This window comes from Cynara cardunculus, assembly GCF_001531365.2.
Source record: "Cynara cardunculus var. scolymus isolate 2C chromosome LG 5, CcrdV1, whole genome shotgun sequence".
NCBI lineage: Eukaryota > Viridiplantae > Streptophyta > Magnoliopsida > Asterales > Asteraceae > Cynara > Cynara cardunculus.
The window spans coordinates 30792509-30812316 of NC_037532.1; the positions used below are offsets into that span (position 1 = coordinate 30792509).

The 19808-nt window shown below is 34.4% G+C and overlaps 1 protein-coding gene across 3 annotated transcripts; it reads left to right on the forward strand.

The window, feature by feature from the left end:
• The first annotated feature begins 8520 nt into the window (after positions 1 to 8520).
• LOC112513470 (vam6/Vps39-like protein) lies at positions 8521 to 18804 on the forward strand. 3 transcript variants are annotated; one of them, XM_025119746.1, is made up of 13 exons: positions 8521 to 9045; positions 9344 to 9555; positions 10646 to 10777; positions 10882 to 11025; positions 11705 to 11817; positions 12496 to 12928; positions 13500 to 13829; positions 14343 to 14403; positions 14488 to 14564; positions 15377 to 15619; positions 16580 to 17029; positions 18018 to 18116; positions 18313 to 18804. In XM_025119746.1, the coding sequence occupies exons 1-13, from the start codon at positions 8598 to 8600 to the stop codon at positions 18511 to 18513; spliced, it is 2943 nt and encodes a 980-aa protein (XP_024975514.1). In that variant the 5' UTR covers positions 8521 to 8597; the 3' UTR covers positions 18514 to 18804. The 3 variants fall into 3 exon arrangements, with proteins under 3 accessions (XP_024975514.1, XP_024975513.1, XP_024975515.1); XM_025119745.1 differs by having other exon boundaries at positions 14343 to 14564; XM_025119747.1 differs by lacking the exon at positions 9344 to 9555 and having other exon boundaries at positions 8870 to 9045; positions 14343 to 14564.
• The last annotated feature ends 1004 nt before the right edge of the window (positions 18805 to 19808 follow it).

Below are 19808 nucleotides of genomic sequence, written 5' to 3' on the forward strand. Positions count from 1 at the left end.
TTTTATGATATCGTCAAACATATATTTTATTCAAAAATAAAAACATCATCGCTTTCTCAAAATCACATAAAGTCATATTATAACATCGACTGAGATAAAGAATAAAATGAAATATTAAAAACACGATGTATCTCGCTGCATTGCGCGAGTACTCTTCTAGTAGATTATAGTGTTGACTCCTATAGGTAAGTACTTACCGGGTAAGCATTTGGGTAAACAGTCCTTAAGTATATTATGATGATTATCAAAGTTATTATTAAATTTATGAACATTTTAAGTAAAAGATAATGTATAAAGTATAGAACAATATATATGATTCAATAAATGCATACACACATAATATATATATATATATATGTATGTATATGTATGTATGTATGTATGTATGTAATAAAGTAGTGTTTTAGTATTTTTGTGAAATGAAGGCGAATAGATTTGAATCCTAAAACTCATGAAATTGTGATAACCTTGACTACTTGTGCATCATGTGTTATTTCATATGATTTTTTTTACTTTTTTATTTAAGATTAGGATTTATGATATTGATTAACATATATTTGTTTTACAATGTGCTTGTTTCATAATATGGACTTTTTTCTTCTTTGAAACAAAAAATACATGTAAAACAGTTTCACATTGTGAAACAAATACGTATAAAACAATCACATTATGAAACAAATATATGTTAATCAATACATTAAATACTATGTCTAGATAGAAAAAAAAATCATATGAAATAACACATGACGTGAGTTCACAAAGTTATCACAATTTCATGGGTTCTTTAATGATTAAGCCCGTATATATATTGGACGGATGAAATATAAACCAAATTATTTGTACAAACCGTGAAAACCGTCGATTTCATTGTTTATTTTAGTGAAAAAATTTCATTAAATTATTTAATATGATGAAACTGTTTCAAATAATTCATTTCATGATGAAAATATTTTCATATATTTTTGTTTCCATGTAGAAATTTAAATTGTTTCATATATTTCTCATTTTGATGAAATTTGTTTACATAAACTAATAAAATAAAAATGATAATATACATAATTATTTAAAAACGATTTCATCATATTAAACAATTTCATGAAAAAATTTCGTTAAAATAAACAATAAATCGAATATTTTTATGGTTTGTACAAATGTTTGTAAAAATACCCCACTTCTCTCCCTTTTAATTTTGGTTATAATTTCAAAACCACGTTCAAAATGTGAATTCCATACCTAAGATGTTTCCGGATCTTTAAGGTGGATCGATAGTAAGTTCTATAACTACTTATGACTTAAAAGTTATATTCGTTTGAAGTTATACATTTTACCATGTGTTTTTCATGTTCTTATTTTATTTCATAAATTTATCATCATATAGATACGGAAAAGACTACTTACCTCTTGAGGTATGATTAGTTGGGACCCATGTACCTCTTAAGAATCTATATTGTATTATAAAATATTTAACAAAAACTCTTAAAAACTATTTTTTATGCATAAAGTACTGTTTATTGATGGATATTACTTAAAATTTAATATTACAAGTAATTTTGCGTAAGCACAACTTATTAAAGCTTTATTTTTAAATTCATGTAACTAACTGATGATAAACATAATCAAATACAAGATAAACATTCATTTTAAATTTAAAAAATCTAAAATATAATTAAGATAATCATTTAATTCTAACAGAATGTTTAATTATTATATTTATAAAAATTTATATTATTAAACCAAAAATAAATTACCTTGTTATTAAATCTAAATTAAATTATAATAAAAAATTGAATTAAAAAAGTTATACAAAAAAAAGAGAACTATTAAATAGTTAATATGATATTATTATCGATTTATTTTTTTTACAAATTTTTATGAAATCTTCAAATTTATATTTTAATTCAAAAATAAAAATATTAAAGCTTTCTCAAAACACATAAAATCGTATTATATCAATAGAGAAAAAGAATAAAAACTAAACATTAAAATCGGGATTTATCTCGCTGCATTGCGCGAGTATCATTCTAGTATTGATTAACAATTTTTTTCAAATCATGTTCCATAAACCAATTCAATGAGCTCAAATTTTTTTGGTCATAAATGTAGTTTAAAAAAGGGGAAATTGTATCAAAATGGAACCAACTTTTACCTGATTTCTATTTTGAGGAACCAATTTTCAAAATCGTCATTTTGGGGAACCAACTTGCACCTGATTCCTATTTTGGGGAACCAACTTGCAAAATAATTATAGAAAAATAACTAAAATTCGTTTTTTTTCAAAAATTAATGCAATAAAATCTATTTTTCATTTCAAATCTCTTTTTTTATTTATTTTAAATTCAGATATCAAATTGAAGATTTTTTCAAAAAAAAATCCAAATTACCACAATAATTTTTTTTACTAATGCAATAAAAAAATTAATTGATCAATAAAAAATAAATATTAAATATCACATTCAAGATTTTTATATCTAACCAATCCGTATCAATATTAAAGTTTAAATCAAATTTGGCAAATCAAACCAAAAGTTTGATAGAGACCCTTAAATTACCTGTTACATGTTTAACAGATCAACTAGACCCTTAAATAAACAAAAATTTTGATAAACACCCTTAAATAACGATTTTAAAAGTTAGTTCCCTAAAATAGGAATCAGGTGAAAGTTGAGTCTATTTTAATACAATTTTTCCTTTAAAGGTGTTTGAGATTGCTTATAAAAGCTATTTTTTAACTTATTTCACTTTTGCACCGGTGATAAGCTGTTTTCTGGTGTTTGGATAAAAAAAAAAGAAAACTGCTTATACCGGTGCCAAACCGATAATAAGCTGTTTTTGATAAGTAAATCATTCATGACTTATGAAAAACTGCTTATTACTAGTTTACAATTTTAACCTTGTTTTATTTAACTCTGATTTGATACCACATAAGTTAATAAGCACTTTTACAAAAAAAAAAAAACATAAGTTGTTTTAAGTAAGCAATCCCAAACATCCCCTAAAAGTTACTTTTAAAGCCACTTTATTGAACTAGTAATAAATTTTCACCACAACTGAATTTCATATTTAGGATATACAAATATTAAAACTATTTGGGTTGTGACGTACTGGTTAAGTTACATGAGGATATAGTAGAAATAGTATTTATCTCAGGTTTGAATCTAAGCGCTGCCAAAGTCTTTATGACCATGGAGGTTCACCTGCGATAACTCGAGGCCATTCTTGGTTGACGATGGATTAACCGGTGCACATAATGAAAACCTACGATATCCAAGAAAATATTAAAAACATAACTTTTGGTGAATGTCTTATTTAGGGGTTGTTTACTAAACGCTTACCTGGTAGGTGCTTATCGGGCAATTTTCCTCACCGGATGAATATGGCAAGGCCCAAAAATCTTACTTGGTAAGAGCGATGATAAAGATAGAGAGTCTTACCCGGTAAATGAGACTGACGACTCTTACCGTGGTAAGCGCTTACCAGATATATTATTGCATACGATACTATTTTGATGTACTACAATCTTAGCCAAAAAATAAATTATAGTGTTGGCTTCTAATGATAAGCACTTACCGGGTAAACATTTAGGTAAAGAGTCCTTTAGTTTATGTTAATAAATGAGAATTATTTCTTATTCATTCACACCATTGCCTTTGGTGCATTCTCAGTAAAAAGAACAAAAAAGTTCATTTATATAGATATATATGAAAATATTCAAACGAGAACATCTTCATTTTACTAGAACGTGAAAACACCAATTTATTATAGTCAATCACATGTGATACTATATTTTATCACATATAATATAAACGCGATACTAAATCAAAGAAGTAGACGACCTTTGGCGCGACCTAGGTTGTGTGGCAAGTCACTCCTATACCACTAGTCCCCCATGGGGTGTATTATCACATGCAAACCACTCATATTTGTACAAAATGTGCTAACCATATTAATCCGTCGATTTTATTATTTAATTTAATGATTTTGTTTCATGAAATTGTTTTATATAATACTTTTCTAGATGAAGTTGTTTCATATATGGTTATGAAATTATTTCATATAATACTTGTGAAATTTTAATGAAATTGTTTAAGGTATTTCTTTAAAATTAATATAATGAAGATGATAATATCCATGATTAATAGTCTCCACAATAAAAATGATTAATCAACCTCTCATAATTACAAAAAATGAAAAAAGAAAAGAAAAATTATGATTGTTTGGATGAGGTTTATACGGTTTGTACAAATAACATAGTTTGCAAAGTAAACCTCCTCTATATATAATATATAGAGAGGGGGGGGGGGGAAGGAGGTGTAACACCCGTAATTTTTGGAGAACTGCCGGGAAAACGACCAGGAAAACTGTCGAGAGAATGGCTGAGAGAACGACCGGGAAAACGGTCAAGGAAAACTGTTGGAGTCTTAAGGTATTTTCCTTAAGATTTATCAAATATTGTGGCCAATTGATGAAATTGCATCTTTTGCATATTTCGTTTAATAAAATCTTAAGAAATACATATGTTTCGGAATTTTGGATAGTTTATTAATAAATCGTAAAGTTTGTGGGTTTTGATAATTTATTTGTCATAAAGGGATTATTTGATGTTAATGTATTTTTGATATATTGATTTTATAAATAATTTGAAAATACATATGATGAAGTTGTTGGGCACGTTGTTGGGTGTCATCACTTATTAGGAAATGTTTCATTGAAGCCGTGATGTATTTTGGGATTTTACCCAACCTTTGAGTCGATAATAAAGATATTCAAACCTTTTGAGGGTACAAAATGTATAAACATTGGGTGTTTGTATTTCAATGGTTTATATTGAATTTTATTAAATAATTATATGAGTTACTGAGTTATCGACTTGATTTTGGCTCAAATGAGTTTTGCGACATTTGTTTGCTTTAAACTACTCAGTGTTGAGTTTTGGACGTGTATTGCATTTATTGCATATTCTTTTGGAAAGTACAGGTTTTGAGTACGTTGGCCATTCATTCAAAGTCATATGATTTTAGACTGTAATGTAATGGATCCATAGACATGTGTGTCAGTTGTGTGATGAGTGACGGGTTTTGATATTCTCACTCTAAGACCAATGCTCAAGTAAGCATGGTAGTCATGTCAGTATTGCGGAGGGACCCGTGTAGGGTTAGACTCTAGGACCGTGGGTATTACAGAGGTGAACTCAAATGAGTCGGACTCTAGTACCCTTGTTTTGAGGTTTTTGACCATTTGAGTAGGCACTAAGGACTTGAGCCTTGAGGTGCTACCTCGAGAGGTAGGGACTAAGGTCATGAGCCTTGAAGTGAAACTCCAAAGAGTAGACACGAAAATGATTGAATCTTGAGGTGCTATCTAGAGTGGTAGGCACTAAGAACCATGAGCCTTGAGGTGCTATTCGATAGGGGTAGGCACTAAGGACATGAGTGTCGTGGTGCTACTCAAATGAGTAGGCACTAAGGTCAATTGAATCTTGAGATACCACTTGATAATGTTGTTGTATGTGTGATAACTCTAATTTTTAGTTTTTAATATTCTCTTCTCAAATTCGGACATTTTGTTTCTTAATCGCCCATTTTTGGTTTAATATTCGCTTCTGAGCTGAAAATGTTCATTACAGTAATTTTGAACCATTCAGTGTGATTTTATGATGCATTCTCGAGAAATTATCCACAACTGAATCCAAGAGTGCCCACTCCAAAAATTTGAAAGTCGACCACGTAAAGATGTTTTAGTAGCTGAAAAGGTGCATAAAAAATTTTGAAAAGCTGTTAACGGACATTTTAAGCTTAATTTTGGCTAGAGGACAAAAGCATTAATATTCTACATTTTGGTGAAAAATATTGTGAAGCTGGGGTTAAGAGTTAATATATTTGCATCTTTTCATTTTTTTTAGTAGAAAGTTTAGTCTTGTAAGTTAGAGAGAAGTATTTTCCAGTAGTTAAAAGTTTGTTTTTGATTTTCAGCAACTTTTATTTTCCAGTAATTTATCTCTTTTAGTGCTGTAACCCAGTGTGATCGAGAGTGGGTATTGTGACTTTTTATTCAAGTTAAAATATTTCGATATGTTTTCTTGCAATATTTTATTTATTGTTTTCTTCATCTTTTCTAATATGAACTAAATATCTTATGAGATGTAGAAGTGAAAAGTACCTAGGTTTTATGCAAAATGTCTGAGTAGTTTTGCATGTGGAACCTTTAACGTTTTGGTCATCTTTTGTTTAATAATGCCCAATGATGCTGACAAGCAGATCTCTTGAAAGTGTCTAAAGTCTAGTTTTTAACCCAAAATGGGTAGAACGCAGTGACACGAATTTAGTTGAATTCTTATAAGACCAACGAGATTTAGGTTTGCACAGTAAGATGAACTTCAATCCACTGGAGTAGTAGGCAAGCTAGTTTGCGTATTTTAAACACTTAGAGTATTTGTCTCTACACATTCCATCGAACCCTGAGAAGGTTCACCAGAGGTCACCACTGACAAAACTATAAAGTTAAAAATACAAGACTTTGACTAAGAGGTGTGAGTACTTGTTATAACCTGACCTCTCGAAAGAGAATGCTCACTTCCAAGAGTACATTAACCATTATTATGGATCAAGTACTTAACATGAAACCTGGGGAAAGTTCATACATACATCTCCTGGTTAGGGAAGGCTAAAACGGCGCCTCACATATAGGCATTCTTTAAGTCACAAGTCTTTTAGCAAAGTTGTTTTACCAAACCAATCAACTTATTTGCTTTCTCTCTAATTGAAATTCGTAAGAGGAAGTTTAGTGACTTGATGGTCCAGTCCCTCTGGATACGATTCTAGTTCTTACCAATTTATTACTTGAACGTGAAGATCAAAGTGACTAATGTACACTTGCACTGTCCACTGTCGACTATTTGCTAACACATTGCGGCTACACTTGTTTCTCATGTACCAATGGATCACTTTGTGGTTGCCACATTCGATGGATACAAGTCTCCCCCATCACCAAAAGGTGTTATTTTTGGGTAGTGTATTATCCATATTTTTTGTGTATTCATAATTTATGGTTTTGGTATATTGGACCTTATCCGTTTTTGGTAATAGAGTTTTATCCATGTTTTCAGTATTTGAATATTATGATGTATTTACGTTTTGAGTGAGTATTGGGTTTTGGTTTCCTATCTAAACGAGTGTTTTGATTAATGAGCGATGAGGATTTTGTAAAAGTGTTGAGTTTACATTCAATACATTTTATTTTAGAAATTGTGATTTGGATCGCATTTTTTCAGTTTTATTGTTTTATATTAAAGATGGAAATTGTTGGAACTCATCACGCATTAAGCCTGATCCTTTTTATTTGTCGTCATGTGCATTAGGTCCCTGTTGGAGAATGATACTAGTGACCCTTATCGACCCAACTTTGCCTTGCTCCTCCAACGACCCTCTTGCGACGAAACCATTGTCTTCCCCATGTGTGTGTGTGCGCGCATGTAAACACCTGCAACACCTTTCTTCCACACACATACTCACCGATCATATCCATCCATGTTTGTGTGTTAGAACTATTGTGGATGTGTGTATATAAGATTTGGCACATGTAGGATCACCTTCGCATATATCGTTTTTGTTGTATTAAGATGAAAACGAAGACCACAATAAAACACACAAAAACTTGGGTTTATTCTTTCTCTTTGTTTGTTGTATTTCTAGGGTTCTTGATGATGTATGTTTGCACAATATGAAAGGAAGTCACTGATTATATGGTTTTAATATCTTGACATATTTAAACACCCGTGAGTGAGAGAGAGAGAGAGGGATGGTGTGTGTACAAAAGGGAATGAATGAGCGTTGGAAATGGTATGTGTACAAAAAGAATTAGAGGTAAAAAATGCTATGTATGCAATGAGAAAGGGGCATTGAAAATGCTGTTTGACTATTAAAAACCCAGATCTAGGGAGAACTTTAAGGTTGTAAAAGTGCATAAGCAAGCGACAAAACCGACGAATTCATTGTGGTCAACTGGCGAGGTCTATTGTTAGAGAAGAAAAGGGGTGGGGCAGGCTGTAGGCAACCACCATGCTTAATAACATAGACTAAAAATAAAACAAAGTGACATTTACAGTGATCAGTCTAATTATTTAAAATAGGAGTAGACTTGATGGTGAGAATAACTGTAGAGACTAAGGGGGTGTTTGAGATTGCTTATTTGAAACAACTTATGCTTTTCTATAAAAACACTTATCAACTTATTATAAGTTACAAGAGTTTAACTTCTTTAAAAAAACTTTTTATTACCGGTTTGACACTGGTATAAGTTGTTTATCCAAACACTTAAAAATATTTATTACCGATATCACACTGAAATAAGCCAATAAATTGTTTTTATAAACAATCTCAAACATCCCCTAAAAACCTAGTTTACTAAACTTTGTTTTTTTTTAATTGGTTTTTAGTTGTTGTGTTTTGCGATGCATCCACGCACCGGGGAAGGAGAGTTGAACAGTAAACGAAATCATAGAATCTCATCCTCCAAACAGTCAACCAGCAATGCGATGTCGTTTGAGTGAATAACCTGACACCGTAGAATTGAGAGAATTTCAAGGACGATCACCGGAAAAGATGGTGCACAGTGCATACGATTCACTCCAACTATTCAAGGATTGCCCTACGAAGATCGACGCGGTCGAATCCTACGGCTCAAACCTACTCGTCGCTTGCGCCGACGGATCTCTACGAATCTACGGTCCAGAATCCTCCACCTCATCTGCTGACCGATCTCCGCCATCCAATCGTCATTCTCAAACCCTAGAACTGAAGAGGGAACCGTATGTGTTGGAACGAACTGTCAATGGCTTCTCCAGGAAACCTATGTTGGCTATGGAGGTGTTGGGGTCCAGAGAACTTTTGCTTTCTCTCTCCGAGTCGATTTCTTTTCATAAGCTCCCGAATTTGGAGACGCTAGCGGTGATCACGAAGGCGAAAGGAGCTAATGCTTATTCGTGGGATGACCGAAGAGGGTTCTTGTGCTTTGCTAGGCAGAAGAGGGTTTGCATTTTCAGACACGAAGGTAATTTTCTCCCGAGAAATTAAGTTTAATTGCTAAATGCTTTCCCACTAGAAATTCGAGAATAAGTGGAAATGTGATGATTGGATTGACTGATAACGATGTATTTTGTTCATAAAGAAGATCTTGCCTTTCGTGGTTGCACCATGGATAAATAATTTTTTTTTCAATGTTGACAGCCTAGCTAACCACAAGTTGTAGTTTCAAGGAGTAAATAAACTGATATCCTCAAAGTATCTTATGGGAATGCAAGTGATATGCAAACATATGGAGTTACTTACAAACTTCAATTCTTTCGTAGGAGGGCGTGGATTTGTGGAGGTGAAAGAATTTGGTGTTCCAGATACAGTGAAGTCAATGTCTTGGTGTGGTGAAAATATATGTCTGGGGATTAGAAGAGATTACACAATATTGAATGCCACGAATGGTGCATTATCGGAGGTCTTCCCATCGGGGAGGATTGCTCCACCTTTAGTGGTGTCTCTGCCATCTGGAGAACTTCTTCTAGGGAAGGTAGTGCACACTCTCCATTTGTTATATGCCATTTTCTGTGAAATTTTGCACATTGAAAACCGAAAGAAAGGTAGAATATTGGTGTTACAAAGAGGGTCAACTATCAGCAAGCTGAGAGACACATTCTAACATAGAATTAATTATATTTTTGCTCAGCAACATTGAGGGTTGTTAATTATCTTTGTTGTGCTTCCTCTATTTATTGATTCTTTGAAGTTTAGAGTCAGCGTCTTTCTATCGAATCTGAGGTATCGTTGCCAAATACTTTGAGTTCTCTACGATAAACATTATTGGCAACAAACAAACAACTATGCTCTTAGAAAGTTGGAGGCATCTTGGAAAGTACAAATATTGTGCTTAACTTTGAGTAGCTAAGGCAGATGACAGATCTTGTTGAATATATAAACAATTGAGGTGGTTCATATTCTGAGATGATTTGTTGATAGTCACAAACAGATGAACTTGTTTCACGTTGAATAGACAATTGTTCTCAAGTTTGCATTTAGAGTTGAATTTGATCAGTGACAGTCCCTATTTCCCCTCTTTTTCTTCTTGTTTTTAGTTAGTTGATGCGTGTTTCTATCATGGCTTAGAGTATTGATGTCATGAAAGTAATGAGTAGGACCAAATTACCAATGAGTCTTTTACCACAGGAAATAGATGAGGCTAAAGGAACAATACTGATAGTAATGTGGTTTAGTGAAAAGTATGATAGAAACTTTTACTCCGAAGTAACCTAATAAAATATTAATGAATTATAGGTATATGGGAAGCCAATAGTCAGGTTAGTGGAGTCTTTTGCATTGAACAATCACGCAGTCATACATGCTGCCTAAAACATTGAAGGAAATGAATATATTGGAGTTACAAGGACTTCAAATTTATCTTATGCTTTAATTCTAAAATCTATTAAGCAAATAGAGAGCATTTTTTTCTCTTCACCAGTGGGCATTTTAAGAGTCATGCATAGTACTTGCACTTTTGTTATCGAGTTCTGTGCCATTGATGGTATTTTAAATGTTGGTGCTTTAAATCCAGAGACATTTACCTTGATTTTTATCAACTCCATCTTTGAATTCTCTGTTTTCAGGATAACATTGGAGTGCTTGTGGACCAAAACGGCAAGCTCCTTCAAGAGGGCAGGATTTGTTGGTCTGAGGCCCCGATATCAGTTGTCATTCAAAAGCCTTATGCTACAGCGCTTTTACCAAGACATATCGAGGTACCTTGACATTTTATAGCACCAATATGAGTGTTGATTTCTTATTTATTTAAATACTACGGCTTTTAGGATCTAAACATTTATCCTCTGCTTGAGGTTTGCAGATACGTTCTTTACGAGTCCCTTACCCATTGATACAAACGGTTGTTCTTCGTGATGTTCGCCGTATTCACCAAGGAAACAGTGCTGTAATTGTTGCCCTAAACAATTCTATCTATGGATTATTTCCTGTTCCTCTTGGCGCTCAGGTCTGTCTCAAACTCTTCAAGATAGTTGAAACTGTGATCATATGTAATGTTGAATGCTTTGTATTGTAGAGTCTGCAGTTACTTAGAGATCTGAAAAAGTAAGTAGGACATGTGATATTTAACATTCCATCATAGTCATCTACATATAAATCCATTTGACAATGAGCAAAACTAAGAACATATGAATGTATTCACATGTTGAAAAAAATTCGTTTGCCTTTTGAGCTGTTCTTATGATGTATTATTGCTATTCAAAAATCCTAGTTACTACACTAAATATTTTAGTAGAGGAAGATGAACATTGCATTACTTCGCCAATTTATTTTTTCCAAACTGGATGATGATTATTTGTAACATCTTACATATTTTTAATGATAGTACTACACTCCGACAGTCTCAGATGCACTTTCAATACGAATAATAAAAATGCACTAAGTTTTTAACTCAAATTGGTTATGAAAGGTACTACTCTCCAACGGACTATGTATATTATATTCTCAGGTATGAACTATGATTGTATAAGGTTTATCTTTTCCAGAATAGCTGTAAGAAAGAAAAACAATCTTTGTATTTTGTCACTGGACAATAAGTGGAATTACAGGGTCTAAAATCTGGCAACTTTATCTGATCCCACAAAATATTTACCTCCATAAAACTAAAATACCGTATGGCAATGCAGATTGTACAATTGACAGCATCTGGAAATTTTGAGGAAGCCTTGGCTTTATGCAAATTGCTTCCACCAGAAGATTCAAGCCTTCGAGCTTCAAAGGAGCAGTCAATTCATATTAGGTAATACAATTGAAATGCTTTTAGTTATGTGCACTATGACTCTATCTACAAGTTTAAATATTTTGTTTTGCTATATGTGCATTCTTAAATGTCATCATGCACCCACATTAGCTAAAAAGTATTCCCCTATATTATCGTGAGATTATTGTTACTTATGTTATCTTGGTATAAGGTATGGTAATTTTGACATTCAGATCCTAGTAATAATATGCTGTGAAGTTTTTTGTTTTTGAATAACATTCGTAGAAGCGAACTTGTTTGGTGTGTTCTCAATTAGTGTCAATTTTATATTAAATAGAAATGAACTCCTGAAATGCGTTAAATTTGGTTCTTATGAGAACTGGATCATTTATATTTCCTGATTCTAGGATAGTTGCATAAACATCAAGGCCATCACACAAAGTTGTATAAGTTATAGGTGTGGATCCTAGTCAAATTATTATTCATGGTTTATATACTGAATAATTTTCTGAAATCCTTTTCAATAACTCAAACCATTTTGGAGATTTTGAAGTATCTATAAGCAAGATTTCCTTCTTAACAATAAAAAGAACTATAATGACACTCTTGATGTTCCAAATCTAGAACTAGTCAATTTTAAACTAGAAGACTGTTTTACCTTCAAATGACAACATTGTGTGCAAGAGGTGAAGTATCATATGTTGTTCCCTGGTACAGATATGCGCATTATCTGTTCGAAAACGGCAACTATGAGGAGGCCATGGAGCACTTTGTGGCATCTCAAGTAGAAATAACATATGTGCTCTCTTTGTATCCATCTATTGTTATTCCCAAGTCATCTGTGGCAGCTGAACCAGATAAGTTTCTGGATGTGACTGGGGAGGCGTATTTATCAAGAGCCTCCTCTGGTTTGTCGGATGATATGGACTCTTCTTCACCTTCTCATCTACTGGATTATGATGAGAGTTCAGCTCTCGAGTCCAAGAAAATGTCTCACAATACTTTAATGGGCCTGGTCAAGTTCCTGCAGAAAAAGAGGAGCAGTATAATCGGAAAGGCAGCTGCTGAGAGAACAGAGGAGGTTGTCTCAGATGCTGTTGGGCACACCTTTGTTTCTTATGAAACAGGCCGCTCGAAGAGATCAAGCAAGGTAACAAGCGACTTTTTTGTATATGTTCTATACTGGAAGCATTATTTCTACTTATTCCTTCCATAGATTAATTGTCACAATTATTGATGGAGGGATTTGTGTTGATTTTCATGTATTCTTCGAAAGTATCCTTTGCATCATGGCATGTATTATGCAACATTTAGAAATCTAATAACTAAAAGATGGGAAAAAACAGTACATCGAGGCTCCTCAACTTGTGAGGGTTAGGAAGGAAGTCTCTGTACGCAGCCATTCCATTGCATTTGCGAAGTGGGTGTTTCCATATTATAATAATTTATTAAATTAAAGAACCTATCCAAATAAAATATAAACAGCATCAGCTTCTTTTAATAACTTAGAATATACGTACTTCTATGTAATGCTCTTGCTGAAATTATACAAAAAGATGTTTTAAAATGAGTAATAGGATTTGATAATTGGTTTTTAAGAATTTGGTTTTATGCCTAGTATAGAGATGTTATTGTATTTTGTGGTTTTCACTTGAGTATTTGACCGAAACAAGATTTAGAGCGAATAACATTCTAATTGTAACATCTTTTTTGTTCTCCAGGGCAGAGTTAACATTCCCCTTGACTCGGGTGCTAGAGAGATGGCAGCAATATTGGACACTGCACTTCTGCAGGCCCTGCTTCTGACGGGACAGGCTGCTGCTGCTTCGGATTTACTAAAAGGTCTCAACTACTGTGATGTGAAAATATGTGAAGAGATATTGCGAAACGGAAATCATTATGTAGGTTTGTTAGAGCTTTATAAATGCAACTCACTGCATCGTGAAGCACTCAAACTTCTCCATCAGCTGGTTGAGGAGTCCAAATCAGATGAACCTAAACTTGAGCTCACCCAAAAGTTTATGCCCGAGATGATAATTGAATATCTTAAAGTAAGTTCCCTTAGATATTATAACATATTTGACCTCCGTATAGTGTTGAATGCTTAGAAGTTGTAACACTTTTGGCATTTGCTTATGTGTGCATCATTTGTGAATAAGATCCAGATTTTAGCTTCATGGTTTCCAAATCTGGCTGATTAAGGAAGTACATGAATCCTGACTATTGAGCAACAGAGATCTTTTCCAATCAATCACATATATGCTTGATGGACTGTTCCCTTTAGATTTTTTTAGTTGTAGTTGTTTTAACTTCAGTGGAACTCGTGAAGTGTAAAATCGTCAGGGATTGAATTATTTTCTGTTTGTGAAACATTTTCTTCTTTATTTCCGGTTTCTTCGGTTGTTCAGTACCCTGGATTTGATCTAGAAGAATTCTTTTGATTTAAATAATAATCTCGATAATTGCTTTCAGATATATCTTGTAGCTTGTGGTAGTAAGGAAAATGATTACAGATTTGGATCTAAAAGAGTATATATCTCAGACGTGTAACTTCTCTTATGCAGCCTCTCTGCGAGATTGACCCTATGCTTGTTCTGGAATTCTCAATGCTTGTTCTTGAAAGTTGTCCGACACAAACCATTGAGCTCTTCCTGTCTGGTAACATTTCTGCAGATTTGGTTAACTCGTACTTAAAACAGCATGCTCCAGGCATGCAGGCTACATACCTAGAGTTGATGCTCTCAGTGAACGAAAACGGAATCTCTGGGAACCTGCAAAATGAAATGGTATGTCTTTATGCTTTTCACCATGTTTTACTACTCTCGGTAGGTAATATGAATGGTGGGCGCTCAGGAATCCGATATTTTAGGTTCGACTTCTTGAACTCCGAGCCTTCAATACACACCAAAGGGAGCAAAAATAAAAGTAAAAGTTGTTTGATGGCAATTGCATCCATCATTAAGGGATCATAACTAATGGTAAGTTGGGACATAATGGCATCAGTGGCTAAGCCAAATGAAAGGGACACAAAGGATCTTCCATGAATAAAAACAGTTGCAGCAAAATACGTATGCTAATGTTATTCTGTAATTTTGTACTTCTTACATTACAGAGCAGACAAAGGAAGTTTTATATGTACATATTAGACAAAAATGAGAGCTTGAATTTTTGGGAGTAGTAAATTACATGTTTCGTCCCCATGTCTGTTTTTAACGGTCCTTGCCCCCTTTCAAGAATTCAACGCATCGTGTCCTTGTGGTTGCACTTTTACAACGAGCTGGGTTCTTAATGTAACTATAGGGACCCAGGTCGTTGATTTATTTAGGGACCGTACTCATTAAAAAACTGCAACCACAGGGACCTAACTCATTAAAAAAATGCAACCACAAGGATGTAACTTGTTAAAAGAGGCAACCACGAGGACATGTTCCATTGCATTTTCAAGATGCCAATAAAAGAACCCAAAATAGTAGATCTTTTTTCGTCATAATCTTCTGGTGGGAAAAAGTTTTTTCAATTAATTTGGTGTCTCAAATCCATGTATACAGGTGTACACTCTTTCTTTAGTACCTGAGAACTTACGATGTTTATGTCGCAGGTGCAAATATATCTTTCAGAAGTGCTTGATTGGTATGCTGGTCTCATTGCTCAGAAGAAGTGGGATGAGAAAACTTATACCTCAACGAGGAAAAAGCTCTTGTCTGCATTGGAGGGTATTTCAGGATATAGTCCAGAGGTTTTATTGAAGCGGTTACCAACAGATGCTCTATTTGAAGAGAGAGCAATCTTACTAGGAAAAATGAACCAACACGAACTTGCATTGTCCATATATGTTCATAAGGTAATTATTTTATCAGCAAAATTGGTAGTGCCAAATAAGAGTTTTTGGTTATTTATTATTACAAGTGCTCATGGATGGTTTATGACTCCTGGACTTCTGCAGCAGCTGTCACTATGCATGAAATAGTTGTACCATGCACTATTGAGCGCTTTTCATTTACATATATACACCTGGTGACGACTGTTAAAAAGTTGTTCAACACTAGCTGCCCATCCCGTCTTTTCTTTTCATCATTATTTTGCGAGTAGTTCTTTATGATATATTTATCTCAGTTTGGAGGCATTTATCTGAATAAGAATTTGCCAAACATTTATCTCGACTTTGTTGAAGATTAATGTAGAAGGCGAGCACGTATTCATAAAAAATGAAGGCAAAGGAATATATAATGTATTTAAAATATATATATAGGGGCAGGTTCCATTTAGGAACCTAATTTTCATCAGGAACCGGGGAACCTCCAATAGCATGACACGTGGCATATTTATTAGGAATATGGATGTGTTATTCATCATGAATATCCATCCTGAAGAGGGACACACGATGCGTTGTGGGGGCTTCCTGGGTTCCTAGTCAGTTTTGGGTTCCTAACCTAGCTTTCCTTCTCTCTGTGTGTGTGTGTGTATTTCGTTACAAAACTTACATGCACTATAAGAGAAAAAGATAGTAGTAGGAAGGTTTGTTTTCCTGAATGTTCTATGGATTATTGCGCTTGTGTTTGTGGAAGAGCAATCACTGACCTTCTGGGTGTATCACACTTGGTATTGGAGGTTATTGCTAACTAGTAGTTAGAGAAGAATTGATTTAGTGGTTAGTTGAGGGATTGATGCAACTAACTGTATTCCTCCTAGGATTTGTTGTTTATTTTTCTTTATTCTTTGAATTGGTTAAATGCTCTTTCAGGATTTAGTTTACGTTCTACATCTTTTCATTGATTTTTGTGAAAATATTCTGGTATTCCAGCTTCATGTTCCAGACCTGGCACTGTCGTATTGCGATCGGGTGTATGAGGTAGGACTTCATCAACAGCCTGCAAAAGCTCCTGGCAACATATACCTCACTCTACTGCAAATCTATTTGAATCCACATAGAACGACAAAAGACATCGAGAAGAGAATCACTAATCTAGTATCATCTCCACCTGGATCCAATTCCAAGGTTGGTTGGACATCTGTTAAAGCTAAAGCAAGAGGTCTAGGTAAGAAAATTGCAGATATCGAAGGTGCAGAAGATACCAGAATCAGCCCGAGTGGCACAGATAGCGGAAAAAGCGATGGTGATGCGGATGATCCTATCAACGAAGGAACTTCCAACATCATGCTCGATGAGGTCCTTGATGTATTGAGCCAAAGGTGGGACCGAGTCAATGGAGCACAGGCCCTGAAGCTTTTACCTAAAGAGACTAAGCTACAGGTAATGACTAACCCTTGCTCTTCTATGATTCTTCAAATTCACATTAATCTTGAGGACTTGTTCTTTACATCTTTAGGACAGATGGCCATAATAGAAAGAAGAGTAAACTGCGTATGTCGTCCCCGTGGTTTACAATTCATTGTTTTTTCGTCCCTGTGGTTTACAAATTCATTACATTTTTCGTCCCTCATACTTAACTGTAAACCACTGAGGGAGTTAGTCTCAGGGACGAAAACAGAATAAACTGCCAACCACAAGGGGGAAACTGTAATTTCCAAAGTACAGGGATGAAAATCATAATTTTTAACAAACCACATGGACCAAAATCGTAGTTTACTCTAGAAAGAATCTTCCTGTGAGTTTGGCTATATAATATGGGCCCGGAGAAGGAGGGGACGGTGGTTTAGCAGAAGGGGTGCCAAGGGGAAGGAGAATGGGGAGGGATTTTTGGTCTATCTTTTTGGATGTCAAATACTTGTACATATGCATTACATACCATTCACCTAAAACAATTATAAGTTTTTAAGTAAATGACTGAAATGCCCCTTAACCGTTAGGGGCAGGGATGAATGGTGTAAGCAAATTAACCACAAGGGTGGTGCCTGATTGGTTTGAGCCTGGTTCCAAAGGTCAAAAGTACCAGGAGGCCCCAGGTCAAATCCTAGGAGGAATAAAAATCCCCTTGTGGCCACGGAGGTTCAAATGCGGTTACTCCGGGCTATAGGCAAAGCAGGTGGTTGCCCTGGGATTAGTCGGCTCGCATAGCGGGTTGGATATCCAGGTTAATTAAAAAAAATGGTGTAAGCAAATTGAAATGATGGGGTCTGGTAATTTAAGGTGCCTTGTCAATTGGGAGTTTGAGCAACCCACCAAGATGATTGGTGTAATTTACTCTAATTTTGACTTTAGAAGGTTTCGTTTGGAATTCAATTAGATAAACAAGATTATCGAGTGATGGAACATTTTGATTTACTCTTCGATTGTTCAGAACTTGGTTCCTTTTCTTGGACCTCTGCTGAGAAAAACCAGTGAAGCCCACCGCAACTTTTCCGTGATCAAGAGACTCCGAGAAAGCCAGAACCTCCAGGTATGTATGTCTCGGAACACCACGACCTTCCGAACTGTACTCTTCATGTAGCTATCAAGAGACTCATTCTTCTTGTTTTGAAAGCCGAGGTCTTCACAGAAACTGGCTATCTACCCCTTGCGGTAGAAGATCATACCTCTGTGTGGGGGATATACTGGATTCGTTTGATTTGGTTATTTAAAAACTGGCTGTGCAGACTAAAGATGAACTCTACGGCCAAAGAAAAACGGACGTGAAGATCACAGCCGACAGCATGTGTTCCCTTTGCAACAAGAAGATCGGAACCAGTGTTTTTGCCGTGTATCCTAATGGAAACACAATCGTGCACTTTGTCTGCTTTCGGGATTCCCAGAATATGAAAGCAACCGGAAAAGGTTCATCTCTACGTAGAAGATAGAATGCATTTAGTAACTTGGAACCGAAATGAGCCTTCGTTTTAACAACAAAACCGAGTTCGATACTCCCAAATACAAACCCGAATCGATCCTGAAACTCGAAAAAAGGGTGATTTCTTAAGATATTGTATAGGCATGGAAGTTGTTTTGTAAAAAGGTAATTCCTTCTATGAATGAATTTGGTTAGTGTGGGATTGAGAGTGATGTGAAATTTGTATTTATGAACACATTAATATTATTACTGGAAAGTTTCCAGTGTAATGTAGCCTCCATTGGGTACTACTTTTGTTGCAGGAGGTACAATTTGTTAATGGGGGATTAAAAATATCAATTATTTTTCTTTTGGTTTCTATTATCTAATTTCACTTTGTTTTGAAAAGTAATATTATTATATGATATTATGGTTTTTTTTTTACCAAATGCTTACTTGGGTAATCGTTTATCAAGTTATATTACCTTACCAGATGAATATGATAAAGACAAAAAATCATACCCAGTAAGAACGAGACAAGGACTGAGAGTCTTACCCAATCAGTAAGGGCAATGACTCTTACGACAGAAAGTTCTTATCGGGTAAATTGTTGCGTAGAAAGCCGTTTTTGTTGACTAACATCTTACCCGATAAGTAAATAATAGTATTGAATTTTACAGGTAAATGCTTATCGAGTAAGTGTTTGGTAAATAGCCCTTTACTAATGTTGATCTCAAGTTAATTAGCAAGTTATATTTTAATTAATTGGTTAATTTCTATTTTTAAAATCTAAATAAATAATCTAACTTATAAAAATTAAAAAAAAGGAAGACCACCACTCACAAGATTTCCATACTTGGGCTAATCTTTATTAATTATTATATTAATTAGAGTAAAGTTGAGTTTCGGTGAGAAAAAGAGTTAAGATGTAAAGCATAAGAAGAGATCTTCACCCTTAGATTGCATATTAAGATGAGATGCACCGAATCAATTTTTGTATCAAGCACGATTCATGGGTGGATTTGACATTAAAAGTGATCAAGGATCCAGGTTTCTTCTTACGCTTCTCACCTTAAATCTCATTCTTACACCATTATTTGCCTATAATTAGGCTCAATGAAAAGAGATTATTAATAAATAGGGTTAGGTTCCGGTGATAATGAAAGTTATAGTGAGAACCACTATATCTATTCGTCTACACCCTTGGATCAATCCTAATTGATGAGAACCACTACATATATTCCTTTGTAAAGCGCAATTCACGAGTTGTTTGAGATTAAAAATGATTAATGGTCCAAATTACTTTTTACGCTTCTCAATTTAACT